The sequence below is a fragment of the Miscanthus floridulus genome, chromosome 8 (genome assembly GCF_019320115.1).
Source record: "Miscanthus floridulus cultivar M001 chromosome 8, ASM1932011v1, whole genome shotgun sequence".
NCBI lineage: Eukaryota > Viridiplantae > Streptophyta > Magnoliopsida > Poales > Poaceae > Miscanthus > Miscanthus floridulus.
In genome coordinates, this window is record NC_089587.1 from 220,213,963 (window position 1) to 220,228,745 (window position 14,783).

Below are 14,783 nucleotides of genomic sequence, written 5' to 3' on the forward strand. Positions count from 1 at the left end.
GGTATTGGATTTCTTTCGAGGCTGGGGTCGAGGGGTAAAATGGGCCTGATCTGGACGGCTCTCTGTAAATTACATTTTTTTTATTTCAGACCACTTTGAAATGTATGATTCTCAGAACATAGAAATAAAAAAAAATGCATGATTAGAGTTGCATATAACTTACAAACCTACAGAAATTCAAAATACATGAAAATTACCATTTTGGACTTTGGATGCAACACAAAAAAAAATTGCAAGAATTCCGAGAGGTAGACATAGAGGAAACATACTAGTTTTCCTTCAAAATTTATATGATTTTATTTATACATTTCATTGGAATCCAAAGGAATTGTATAAGGTTTTATAATCATTTGTTCTAAAGTTATATACCTAATTTTCCTATAATATTAAAATCAACTAAATTTCTTATGCTTTTCCTTTGTTTCAAAGGGAGCCTCATATTGTTTTTGATAGGTGCACATAACGAATTGGGATACATAATGGCTACTACGTAATGGTACTAGTAGGTTTAATATCATCCTAAATAAAATGAAGCACTTTATGTGGAGAATGACGCATGTCACTGTAGCTCTAAGAATAAATCGGAGAGGCATGAGAATCTACACGGTATGTCCCATCTGCAATCGATCGGATGAGAGTGGAGGGCATTTGTTCTTCTGAGTAAATTACTTCATTGTCACTAGAATTTATATGGAATTCCCATAATGCTATTGAAATTTTCAACTTCTCTTAGTTGACATTATTCTAAGTTTGCATTTTCTTGGTTGTCGATATGTTAACTTGCCTTTGTTGGTACTCGATGTTGTGGTCCTACAACTGATGATCATGGGGTAGAAGCCCGCCGCCCACATTGAGACACCAAGTTATACATGCTAGACAGCGCAGGCTTCGGCCTAGGCAACCAGGTTGTCTAGGCCAAGTAATATTCTCAAGTGTTGCATTTTGATGATCTAGATCTAAGATAAATGCCTAACCAAGTTGTGTGGCACCAGAGCTTCAACCAAACAGTCCCCTACTGCTTTGCGCCTTTGCATCAACTCCCTGGATCACGCTGCATTAGCGAGTTGATTCCTCGCCTCACCCGCCGAGAAGATGCCCTCCCCCTTCTTCACTCTCTAACATGACCTGGAATCTTGAAGAAAAGGTGGGTGGTGGTTGAGAAAGGCAATCTCATTGAAATTAATAACCGCATTTTCCAAGCAAAAGTTATCATCTTTTGCCCCTTTAAGTAAGGAGATAAAGTAAAAGAGCGCAAACTTCTGAAAACATGATATATCATGTGGTAGTGGAGGAGGCCAAAAGCTTTTAGAGCCTGAACGGTCATCATTATACAAAAATATTTACCTAACAAATTGCAGTGTTCTTTTTTTTATTAAAAGAACTTTTTTTCAACTTCGTCGACAAGTCCAGACAACCACCTGGGGGTAGCTGGGCAGTTGCTCTGACACTGTCACTTGGTATCCACTGCCAAATAGTAAAGCTCCACCAAGGTACGCTCCCAGACACCAAATATGTTCTAGTCACGGTGTTAAATTTACCACACAAGACTTTCGTCAACTAAAAGCTAGTCGCGTGAATCACAAAGTCTCGGTAAGGCCACCTAGCTTCTCCAAAACGGAGAGGAACTTCTCGTCTCCGCACACCAATACGATGCCACTCCATACAAAAAATGAGGGTCACCGTCTAGAAGGTTACCACACCTTCACTGAATGGTCACAACGACCGCTAGCACCCTAGCTCACGATGATACACGGGAATAAACTTCACAGGTCTATCCTAATCTTGATATGATCTGTTGGGTGGTTTCTAACCATAGGGCTTGTTTGAATGTAGTCGTATTCACCTCAATCCACATGGATTGAAGTGGATTGAGGTGGAACTTAAACTATTTTTCACCTCAATTCACTCAAACACACATGTATTGAGGTGGATAGGAGTGCAGCCAAACAATGCCTTAATGTGATCTGCTAGGTGGTTCTTGATACTTCACCGTATTCACAGATGATCCTCACTGACACTAGAAAAAGAAAACAAATTGCACTAGAAAAAGGAAACAAATTGCATTTACTCCTTAGGTCTTGTTTGGATGCGCATATATTCGTTTCTATCCAGTGTGTTGAAGTGAATTAGAATAGAATTAATTCCATTTCATTCCAATACATGTAGATTGAGATAGATACACATGCATCCCAACAAAACCCACTGACACTAGGAAAAGAAACAAATTGCATTCACCATTCACAGATGATCCTCACTGACAATAGAAAAAGAAAACAAATTGCAAAATGAGAGGATATGGAGACGCGGGGAATCTAACCCCATGCCTCTCGCATGCGAAGCGAGCGCTCTACCATATGAGCTACGTCCCCAATGTCATTTATTTGTCTCCCTTCGAGATTAAGATCCTTTCCAACAGGCTAACCGTATATGCCTGTTAATAACAGGCGGCAACGTATATATACCAGATGTTAATTAATGATAAAAGGCGAATCAATTAGAAGTCACTCAATGTATTGGTACAACACAACCGACACAGATGGAGAAAGAAAAATGCAGTATCATCGACGAGTTTCAATGTAAGTCCCTCACATAAGGCATATGATGACCTAAACGCCTCTTCAGATCACAGCAGCTAGCAGAGGCGACATGCTGTGCCCTCCTTGCTGCTGATGGTTACTAGGGCCCTCGGCACATCCAAGGGCCAACGAATGATATCACCAAAGCCAAGGGTCAAACTGCTACCATAGCTGCTGGTCCTAGGAACCGGCAGTTTCATCTTCAGATGAAACATCGTGCTTGGATGACAGCTTCTGTTTCCGGCCGTTCCTCCTCCGGCTGGTGTTTGGACCTCGCGGCTTTGCCGCTTGTTTCGTGTCGCTCACCTGCAGAAGACAAGATAAAAATTAAAAGGCCACCATCAAATGCAGAAGATTCTATTCTCTTGAATTAGTCTAGCCAAGGAGGAGCTTAAGAGCAACAGCCATATTTCATTCGTACACCAGAGCATAGGTTCCCAAGGAAAAGAAACCAGCACCGCTTGTTTCATGGGGTTCTCAAGGAAAAGAACAAATATGGAGCATCAGAGCATAGATTCAGGCTTATCATCAGGCACCCAGCTGAATGGCAATTTAAGGTACGACTAGGAGGACTGTGAACAGTGTTCCAAGAAAGAGTGCGGACAAGTCAGCAAAGGCACAACACAATGTAGCAATCCAATTATCCAAGGAAATGATATCTGTAAAGCAGAAAATGACATGTGGCCGATCTATCTATTCAGATGCCAAACTGGTAATAAACTCAACAAAAATTAAAACATTGCTACCACCCAAAATGACAGAATATGTAAGCAAAATGACATGGAATATGAGACATATCACATCATAAGGATATGAAAAATCCACTTTCACACAGCTATCAGCCTATTCGTTTATTGGTTTCAGCCAGGGCTTATCTGATGGATAAGTCTCATGTGTGGCTGGTCTTTGTGGGGCTGTGCTGCTCACATGGTCCTTGTGGCTGTTTTTCTGTTTTTAGGACAACATCTTAGACTATAGAACAACATCTTAGAGAACAGCATCTTAAACTAGAGGATAGCATATTAGCATCTTAGACTAGCATCTTAGACTAGCATCTTAGCATATGCTTGACTGGCTAGCAGCCTATAAATATGTAACCCCAACCCCTCAGGTTGGCATGGCATTTGTGTGAGCTTGTGTGAGAAATAGACAAGAAAATTGTCCCAACTCCTAGTGCTAGTGTCATCCTCTCTCGATGAGAGTAAGAATTCTCCTACTACCAAGAGTGAGAATTCAACGACTAACAACTGGTATCAGAGCCGTATTATCCTGTAGCCTGAGCATCTCTTGCTCATCTTCTCTCCCAGCCCCACAACAACCCCAGCTGTTGGCAGCACCAGCTCCTCCGGGCACTCCTGTTCACTCCTCCCCCGCGCAAGCAGCCCTCTTCCCACGCAGCAGCCCCCGGTAGCGCGTCATGTCCGCAGGGCAGTCTCAGCGCTCGGTCGCCTCGAGCATGCGGCGTCGGCAGGAGGCCAAACTTGCCGCGGCAGAGGAACGCGAGCGAGCAGCGGCAAAGACCGCTGCGGCGGCGGCAAGGGCGTCGAGGCTGGCAGCGGCGGAGCTGGTAGCAGCCAGAGCGGAGGCGGAAGCAGCGGCGGCGGCGGCGAATGCAGCGCGTGCGGCGGCGGCGGAGGTTGAGGCTCTGCGCGGCAGCATCGGCAGCTCCATTTCCGCTGACGACACCGCCGACGCGGACCTTGAGCTGCTAGAGAGGGAGGCAGCGCGAGCGCGGGCGGCGCAGTGGGCAGCCGCACACGTCCACGAGCGTGGCGGCAGCCCAGACAGGCGCGGACGCGCTGGCGGCGCTCCTAGAGGAGGCGCGCACGGCGGTGGCGCTCCAGGGGCAGCCGCGCACGCCCACAACGCGGCGACAGCCCAGACAGGCGCGGACGCGCCGGCGGCGCTCCTGGAGGAGGCGCGCACGGCGGCGGCGCTCCTGAAGGAGGCGCGCACGGCAACGGTGGCGGACGGGTCGATGGAGAGCGCGACCTTCACAGGCAGCGTGGCTCTCTCTCCCCGGATCGGTACCATGGTTACCATGAGCTCCAGGCTATTGTTAGGGACGTTGGTCCCGGCGGTGGGTAGCCTACCCTCACCAAGACCAACTACGTCGAGTGGGCTGTAGTGATGAGGGTAAAGCTCCAGACACGGCGACGTCGACTACGACCTAGATCGACGGGCGCTGGATGCCCTCATCGCTGCAGTCCCGCCCAAGATGCAGTTCTCGCTTACCAACAAGCGGACTGCCAAGGAGGCTTGGGACGCCATCGCTGCAGCACGCATCGGCAGCGACCGCGCCCGCAAGTCCACACTGCAGGCACTTCGCAAGGAGTGGGAGAACCTGGCCTTCAAGCCAGGTGAGGACGTTGATGACTTTGCTCTCCGTCTCAACACTGTTGCAGAAGATGGTGCAGTTCAGCGATGACACCTACTGCGAGGAGAGAGCTGTCGAAAAGCTCTTTCGCTGCGTCCCCGAGAAGTACAAGCAGATGGCTCGCTCGATCGAGTCCCTGCTGGATCTCTCCACGATGTCGATCGAGGAGGCGATAGGTCGCCTCAAGGTCGTCGACAGCGATGAGCCACAGTCTCTCTCGGGGCCCATCACCACTGGCGGGAAGCTCTTTCTCACTCGGGAGCAGTGGCTTGCCAGCCAAGGTGACCGGAAGAAGGGGGAGCCTTCTTCCGCGACAAGCGGCCGCAAGCGTGGCAAGCCACGCAAGGCGCGCAGAGATGCCCAGGCCAGGGCGCGAGGACGTGCCGAGGGTGATGCCCGCGGAGGCCCCCAGGGCGGCGCCGCCGGCAGGCACAAGTCGGCACAAGACGACGCCTGCCGCAACTGCGGCCAGCTCGGCCATTGGGCCAAGGACTGCCGACAGCCACGACGTGGCCAGGCCCACATCGCACAGGCGGAGGAGGAGCCGGCTCTGTTCATGGCACATGCAAGCATTGAGCTACCTCCAGCGGCACCGGCCGCAGCGGCTCTCCACCTCGACGAGCCAAAAGCACACGCCCTCCTCGGCGACAGCTCCGGCAACGACAAGACTGACGGGTGGTGCCTCGACACCGGCGCCACCCATCACTTGACCGGTCAACGGGAGTTCTTCACCGAGCTTGACTCTACCGTCCGAGGCTCCGTCAAGTTTGGGGATGCCTCCGGCGTGGAGATCAAGGGCGTCGGCTCCGTCATCTTCACCACCGTGTCTGGTGAGCACAGGCTGCTCACCGGAGTCTACTACATCCCCGCGTTGAAGAACTCCATCATCAGCTTGGGACAGCTGGATGAGAACGGTTCGCGCGTGGTGGTTGAGGACGGAGTCATGAGGATTTGGGATCGTCGTCGTCGCCTTCTTGCCAAGGTATCCAGAAGCACAAATCGACTCTACGTCCTTAACGTGCAGGTGGCACAACCCCTCTGTCTCGCTGCTCGTCGGGACGCCGAGGCATGGCAGTGGCACGAGCGTTTCGGGCACCTTCACTTTGAGGCCCTGAAGCGGCTCAGTGCCACGGAGATGGTGCAAGGCCTGCCGTGCCTCGACCATGTGGAGCAGCTCTGCGACGTCTACGTGTTGACGAAGCAAAGGCGACTCCCCTTTCCACAGCGAGCTAGCTTTCGAGCCAAGGAGAAGCTCGAGCTTGTGCACGGGGACTTGTGTGGCCCGGTGACACCGGCCACACCGGGAGGACGACGCTACTTCCTGCTGCTCGTCGACGACCTCTCCCGCTACAGGTGGGTGATGGTCCTCGGCAACAAGGGAGAGGCTGCGGACGCCATCAGGCGCGCGCAAGCTGCTGCGGAGGCGGAGTGTGGCCGCAAGCTACGCGTGCTGCGCACCGACAACGGCGACGAATTCACGGCGGCTGAATTCGCGTCGTACTGCGCTGACGAGGGCATTCAGCGCCACTACTCCGCGCCGTACAGCCCGCAACAGAACAGCGTCGTCGAGCGGCGCAACCAGACGGTTGTGGGGATGGCTCGGGCCCTCCTCAAGCAGAGGGGGATGTCGGCTGTCTTCTGGGGAGAGACGGTGGTGACGGCCGTCTACATCCTCAACCGCTCGCCTACCAAGGCGCTCGACGGCAGGACGCCGTACGAGGCTTGGCACGGGCGCAAGCCGGCGGTCTCCCACTTGCGGGTCTTCGGCTGCCTCGCGTTCGCCAAGGAGCTTGGCCACATCAGCAAGCTCGACGACAGGAGCACTCCGGGAGTGTTCATCGGCTACGCGGAGGGCTCGAAGGCCTACCGCATCCTCGACCCGAAGACACAGCGTGTGTGCACAGCGCGCGACATTGTGTTCGACGAAGGGCGAGGATGGGCGTGGGACAAGGCGGTGGACGACGGCTCGGCTCCAACGTACGACTTCTCTGTCGAGTACGTCCACTTCGAGGGAGTTGGGGGAGTAGGCAGCTCTTCTTCGGCGAGCACGTCTACCCCAGTCCCCGAGCCTCCACCGACCCCGGCGCCTGCTACTCCGACAGCACCACGCTCTCCAGCCAGGACCTCGGCTGCGATGAGTTCTTCGCCGGCTCCACCACAGCCGGCAACGCCACGCACTCCAGCACCGACAGGCACCACTCCGGGCACGTCTACTCCACCACCAGCTCGTGTTGAGCACGGCCCTGTTGAGCTCGCTACTCCGCTCTCTCACGACGAGGAGCGCGTCGACGCGTACCACGACGTCGAGCCGTTGCGGTACCGTACGATGGAGAATCTTCTCGGCGACCAGCCGGTGCCGGGACCGGTGCCTCACGACCTGGAGGCGCAGTTGCACCTTACGTGTGACGACGGCGAGCCTCGGTCGTTTGCAGAGGCCGAGAGACACGCGGCATGGCGCGCCGCGATGCAGTTGGAGATGGATGCGGTTGAGAAGAACCGCACCTAGGAGCTTGCTGACCTTCCTCGTGGTCATCGCGCGATCGCCCTTAAGTGCGTGTACAAGCTGAAGAGGGATGAAGCCGGTGCTATCGTCAAGCACAAGGCTCGCTTGGTGGCACGAGGTTTCGTGCAGCAGGAGGGGGTCAACTTCGACGACGCCTTTGCTCCCGTGGCACGGATGGAGTCCGTGCGACTCCTCCTTGCGCTAGCTGCCCAGGAGGGCTGGCGTGTTCATCACATGGATGTCAAGTCGGCGTTCCTTAACGGCGACTTGAAAGAGGAGGTCTACGTGCACCAGCCGCTGGGATTTGCGATCCCCGGCAAGGAGGGCAAGGTGCTCCGCCTGCGCAAGGCCCTCTATGGCTTGCGGCAGGCACCGAGGGCGTGGAATGCCAAGCTGGATTCCACGCTAAAGGGGATGGGCTTCGAGCAAAGCCCGCACGAGGCGGCCATCTACCGACGGGGCAATGGAGGTAATGCCCTGCTGGTGGGTGTCTACGTCGACGACTTGGTGATCACCGGCACCAAGGATGCGGAGGTGGCGGCATTCAAGGAAGAGATGAAGGCCACCTTCCAGATGAGTGACCTGGGGCCTCTCTCCTTCTACTTGGGAATCGAGGTGCACCAGGATGACTCTAGGATCACGCTTCGACAGACCGCCTATGCCAAGCACGTCGTTGAGCTAGCTGGGCTCACCGACTGCAACCCAGCTCTCACTCCGATGGAGGAGAGGCTGAAGCTGAGCCGCGACAGCACGACGGAGGAGGTGGACGCTACGCAGTACCGGCGTCTTGTGGGGAGCCTTCGCTACCTCGCCCACACACGGCCGGACTTGGCATTCTCCGTCGGCTACGTTAGTCGGTTCATGCAGCGACCGACGACGGAGCACCAGCAGGCTGTGAAGAGGATCATCTGCTACGTTGCGGGGACTCTCGACCACGGCCTCTACTACCCGAGGTGCCCTGGGGCGGCACACTTCGTCGGGTACAGCGACAGCGACCACACCGGCGACATCGACACCAGCAAGAGCACGAGCGGGATCCTCTTCTTCCTCGGCAAGCAGCAGGTGGTGGCCCTGTCCAGCTGCGATGCCGAGTACATAGCGGCCTCCACCGCTTCGACTCAGGCGCTCTGGCTCGCTCGACTGCTTGGTGATCTCCTCGGCAGAGACACTAGAGCGGTGGAGCTCAGGGTGGACAGCAAGTCCGCTCTAGCCCTGGCAAAGAACCCCGTGTTCCACGAACGCAGCAAGCACATCCGGGTGAGGTACCACTTCATTCGAGGTTGTTTGGAGGAAGGGAGCATCAAGGCGAGCTACATCAACACCAAGGACCAGCTTGCAGACCTGCTCACCAAGCCCCTTGGGAGGATCAAGTTCCTTGAGCTCTGCTCTAGGACCGGGATGGTTCAACTCTCCCACAAGACGACGCACAAGACTTAGGGGGAGAATGATGGATAAATCTCATGTGTGGCTGGTCTTTGTGGGGCTGTGCTGCTCACATGGTCCTTGTGGCTGTTTTTCTGTTTTTAGGACAGCATCTTAGACTAGAGGACAGCATCTTAGAGGACAGCATCTTAGACTAGAGGACAGCATCTTAGCTAGGACAGCATATTAGCATCTTAGACTAGCATCTTGACATATGCTTGGCTGGCTAGCAGCCTATAAATATGTAACCCCAACCCCTCAGGTTGGCATGACATTTGTGTGAGCTTGTGTGAGAAATAGATAAGAAAATTGCCCCAACTCCTAGTGTCATCCTCTCTCGATGAGAGTAAGAATTCTCCTACTACCAAGAGTGAGAATTCAGCGACTAACATTATCAGCCATGGTACAGTGTTTTTCTCTCACAACGAACCAGCACCAGCCGGGCTTATCAGCCCAGAAACCAACCAACGAACATGCTGTATATTGGGAAAAGTGGTACAACGGACTGTTCCACCATATGGACCACACCAACAGCAACGTGTACCTGTCATCGAAAAGCCTTATCCAGTCGCATGCTATGCAAGTCTTCATGTCAAGCATGCATCTAGTGGTGGAGCTTTTCGTAGCCCCCATAGGACCCAATCAATATAAAAGTTTCAGCAGAGACCTTAACAGTTTATTGGACTATCATGTGATCATTATTATGACTACTAAACGCCCTGAAGGGCTTAGGTACAAAGATAGAATGGGGCCCAGAAAGTGACCTAGGACTAACATCCCTTGGCAAATGAATAAAATGATAAACCAAAAGGCTAGATAAAAAATATATATTTAAAAAACGTGCAGCCATGCTGAATTTCTGTTTCTTCATAAACCTTATAAATACCAAATACACCAGGGCAAAATAACATATTCCATAACATAGCATCGGAAGAGGTAACAGTGAAAGCAACATCCAAGACCAAGACGAATGACGTGAACACATATGAGCATACTATCAAGCGATATCAGCACTTAAAGACTAGCACTGTAGCTAACTTTACATAGCTGCACAATTCTTTTCATAACCACCTAGGGACTTTATACTTCTCAAGTGAATCTACAGGCGCCTGAAATTATGATGAGAAAAAGGCACTCACATAGCACCACAATCATTTTTTCCACAAAAAAAAGGAAAGCATAAAACAAAATGTCAAAGTGGTCGCAAAAGTCACCATTTATATAACAACAATCTCCTACATCACACTTGCTTATGGTTTAGATGTGTGGCCAATTGCATGACCTTCGTCAGAACCAAATTGTAATAAGACCACACTTATCTAAAAAAACATAATCAGACCCAGTAAATAACTATGGCTCCTGACATGTTACATCATTATCAAGCAGAGTAAATTGATAATGACAAGTGCACTTACCCCAAAACAAAATCCAGCCTGGCTCTGACCTGCACCACCTTCAACAGGCCTTGGAGGCTTCCCTGAGTCCATTGCTGATGAACCCCGCTTATTGAAGCCATTACATGATGGCACCTCTGCCTCCTTTACTATAGTAGGAGGGGACGGTGATGATGAAGGTGAGGTCGAGCATGTTCTACTTTTCGCTTGCCCCTGAGCTTGATGGTCCTTAGCAGTCCCATTGCAGAATCCTGAATCCATATCAGACTGGAACATGTCCACAAAAAGCTGCTGCAGCTCCTCAAAGCTTTCCTGCCTCTACAAATCCAACAGTCAAAGGTTATTGTGCTGTCATTCTCATATTTACTTTTTGGATACATCATGTCCAAGAAAATTATGCCGATTCCAAGCTATTTTCTGGAAAAAAAATTCACCTAAAAGTTCAGCTTTTAGTATCCACTAAAAACCATGGAGGATACGGAGCTTTCATAACAATTCCTTCTTTTTTAAGCCTGTGGACATATGAACATGAAACATACAAAGATACTGAAGGTTGTATAAGTTGCCTTGGATAAACCAAAGCAAGGCCTTGGGAACTCACTCCCATCCCATGCAATATTAATACCCTAATATATATGTCCTCTCAAAAAAAAAAAACTGACACATTTAGGATACAAAAGATCATGTTTGCACAAAAGATTTCAGCATCTTATTTCCTTGCAACTTCATGAAAAGAAGTTTGCATATACCCACAAAAACCAATACTTTTTTTCCCAGAATAAGAATAAATAATTTCTGAGAAAGATTTAAAAACTATATGATACACAGAATAGGGACCACAATGTAGAAAAGTCTGTACATGTTGTTAGGTTTGTTTAGAGTAACACATTTTGCTATAAGTTTGTTGACAAAACATATACTTGTGGCCCCACCTAGGATTATGCGAAAAGGAAGTGGTAAAACCAAGAGTGACTGTACTTGTAAGCATAGCTCTAATAACTAAGAATGAGTGCTAGCTGGAATTTTCATGCTAAAGCAGCGTGAGTGTGACAACCAAATCTAGATATGGCTGCTTCAGCTAATCATGGCCTTGATAATACTACAAAGAAGCATCTGGAACTAGGACCAATAGTGCTATGAGCTCTTACCGTCGGCCGCACCTGGCTCATCATCTGGGCCATCTCACCAATGAAGTCCCCCATCCCCTGCATCTGCAACAACAGCAGAAAACATCACCCTACTGTTATATCCAGAATTATGCAACACGAAGAACAGTTCAGTTAGAGATGCATACACTATCCTCGTCGTCCTCATCATCATATACTCCCACGTCGTAGAGGAGCCGTTTATTGGCGTCAGAGAGTACTGCACAAGAACAATGGGATGGGAGCACAAGGGCTCCACGCAATGAGTTTACCAACAGGCTAGATTGGTTCTGTTTGCTGGTGTTCAGTTTATTAGTAGTTGGTCAGTCGTTGTAACAGGTGAGGGGTGGTTTGCGAGTATGGAACAGAGCAGTGGGGCGGGTGCAGGGTGCTTAGAGAAGGAAGATTGAGACCAGAATAGGCGCCCTGGATCTCTTGGAACTTCTCCTTGGCTTCCTCCATGTGCTTCACGCTGCTGGAGGAGGAGCATTTGTCCGGGTGCCATTTCTGCAAAGCAATTGGACAGAAGAATCATCAGGGATCCTCTCCATTGAATATGTTTTAAAATTGGAACAGAATATAACGGCATACGTGTGTTGGCAACTTGGCATGCATTGGGATTCAGTGTGTCTGATTAGTAGGACAAAACATTGACGCACACAACAAAAAGGATTTCATTTCAACTACGAATTTGGTTTAAAAATTCACCTTGGAACGAATGATAACTGCCAGATCACACTGGCTTTTGAATCGTAATTACTAGAGACGGGGCATTTAGTTAGCGGCACAGGAAAGAAGGCAGCGAAATGGGAGAAATGAAACATGAACTTGGCGCCAATGTATCTGCCTGCAAACTCGAATCACCCGCGGAGAACGTTTTCTTTTTTTCTTCTCTCTCTCGACAAATTACAACGACGCTAGAAAGGCACGCACGATGCTAGATAGCTAAATCAACAACGATATGCAGCAGCAAGCAACCAGGAGCGGAGAGACGGCGCGGAATCAGGAACCGAATTGCTGCCTCTCACCTTGGCGAGCTTCCGGTAAGCGACCTTGAGGTCGGCGTCGGAGCACTCCTTCTTGAGCCCGAGGACGGCGTAGAGGTCGCCGCCGCCCTCCGCCGCCACCGCGTCGCCACACTTCTCTCCCCCGGCGTCCATGCCGAGAGGAGAGAGGACAGGAGACGTGTAGCTCCCCCGGCAGCACGCAGGTTGGTAGGTAGGCTGCCGCTACCCACGGGTGCAGCGACGCGGGGCGCGCAACGCGAAGAGGCGACGCCGGCGGTGGGGGGAGGAGGGAGAGAAGGGGAAGCAAGCAAGCAAGCTGATGGCGCGGCTGCTGCTGCTTCTCCGTTCTTCCCCCCTCCTCTCCCTCTGTCTCCACGCGCCGCAGGAAGCCTCCAGAAACACGGCCATGATGCCCACTTGCCCGTTAAATATTTGGCTCTCTCTCCGGTCCCCGTAGGAAATTCCGAGTTTTTCATTTTTTGGCGGCTTGCTCTGTTGGGCCACTGTGCGTGTTGATTGTCATCGGAAATACTGTAACTCGCTCACAACGATCACCCTGTTTGGAACGCCTTAAAATTCCCATTCTTCCTACGAAATTGAATTGTTCTCTGTAAAACTTTTATGTAATTTTGTAAAATTTCTATGTTCCAAACTGGATCTAAAACTAAAATAGCTTCCAATCGCCGTTTCTAAAATTAACCGAAATTTTGAAGGGATTTTCCAGTGCAGAACGTGACCATGGTCCCTCTCCGTCGGTACTTCTTCATTGAGAAGGGAATCCTTTTAAGATCGTCAACTCATATGATCTAATCATTCAAATAAAACTCATATGATCTACATATGGATTCGAATCAAGTGGTGATCAAAGGTTAGCTTTGTAGGGTCATGATGATTATTCTACCACTCCATCAACCAGCAAAGCATGCATCTGATGATTGTCACTGACAGTATGTTGTAACGTTACCTGCAGTATAACTGCCCGGTAAAGACAATAGAAAATACCTCTCAAATTATTATTTTAACTGCTTAGCTTGTGTTAAACGTCTTTTATTTTAAAAGAGAGGAAGTAGTATATATAAAGGATGATTATTCAAATAAGTATATATAAAGGTAAAGTTTGATTAATAGCTCGTTTAAAGATAATCTTCCAAGGTCGTTACCGCGCTTTTGTTCTTTTGAAAGCATCCGCTAGTGATAATTGGCCTGTCATTTATCAGCCTCTGTGCTGTTACTAAGAATTTTGGTTTGCAAGAGATTTATTAATCTCTTTGGAACCCTCTAATCTCTAAGAAGCTGAACAAGAACAACCTGATCCATGGGTCAAATTTCGACGGGAAAGCATGGTTAAACTAAATCTACCCTACCCTATAATACACCAGTTAGAATAAATCTACAGCTACACAACAAATATCTGCTCCACAGTCATAACCTATACTACATCCACACCCATGAATGCAGCCAGAAAATATAACACCATCAAAACGGATGCACCAGATTATCTCTTAGCCATTCTCTCTCATTACTCATTCAAATCCGACGGCTCATGTTTAGTGTGTCTTCCCTCCATCGCCCTCCCGCTGACTTCCCACGCGCATGCGCATGCAGGTCAGGCTCGCAACCGGCTTCCGCGCCCGTCACGCACGCCCACCCACCCCACGTGCCCTCCCGAATTCTCGCGTCTGCCGCAACGCATCCTCTCCCCAATCGATGCGCCTGCGGCGGCCTTCACCCCCGACGCCCGCGCATCTCTCTCTCTCTCCCCCTCTCACCTGAAACCTAGATCGACGCCGAAGACGAGGTAGGAGGCACGCCCGGCTGCGTGGATTCCATCCAGGGGTGCGTCCGGCGGAGCAGCCTCTTCCATCCGGGGGCGCGGCCAGCGGAGGAGCCACCTCCAGACGGAGGCGTAGCCGGCGGAGCAGCCTCCAGCCGGGGGTGCGTCCAGGCTCAGGTGTGTGGCCGGCGCCGCCGCCTACAGATGGGGGCGTGGCCAAGCCCGCGGCCACTGGCGCCAACATGTCTTACCTCACGGGCACCATCGCTGGACCCGGCGATAAGCCCTACGAGGGCGGACCTTCGTCATCGACATCTGCTCCTCTCAGCCGCGGACTCCGACGAGTGGGAGGACGGCGAGGACGAGAGCACTGCATCGTGGGGGATGCCCAAGGAGTGCTACGGCAGTGGCAATTTCTCCGAGACCGCCGACAAGGCGTGCTCCAGTGACTCTAGCCTCATGCGGAAGGCCATCGATCTGCCTCCTCCCCCATGGTTAGCCTCTTTATCTCCACGACTTCACCTTCCTCCAGATCTAGATGCTAGATATTTTGATGTATGTGTGATATATCTCCTTGCTGCGATG

General features: G+C 51.0%; 1 protein-coding gene and 1 non-coding gene across 2 annotated transcripts; both read right to left on the reverse strand.

Moving 5' to 3' along the window:
- Window positions 1-2,296: 2,296 nt before the first annotated feature.
- TRNAA-CGC (transfer RNA alanine (anticodon CGC)) lies at window positions 2,297-2,369 on the reverse strand. Its single transcript has one exon. It is a non-coding gene; the product is annotated as a tRNA-Ala (tRNA).
- A 103-nt stretch (window positions 2,370-2,472) lies between these two features.
- On the reverse strand, window positions 2,473-12,827 carry LOC136478209 (uncharacterized). Its single transcript, XM_066476566.1, has 6 exons — window positions 12,446-12,827; window positions 11,831-11,924; window positions 11,567-11,637; window positions 11,421-11,483; window positions 10,294-10,590; window positions 2,473-2,882 (listed from the first exon to the last, which is right to left on the reverse strand). Exons 1-6 carry the CDS (start codon window positions 12,575-12,577, stop codon window positions 2,757-2,759), a joined length of 783 nt encoding a protein of 260 aa, XP_066332663.1. The 5' UTR covers window positions 12,578-12,827; the 3' UTR covers window positions 2,473-2,756.
- Between the last annotated feature and the right edge of the window lie 1,956 nt (window positions 12,828-14,783).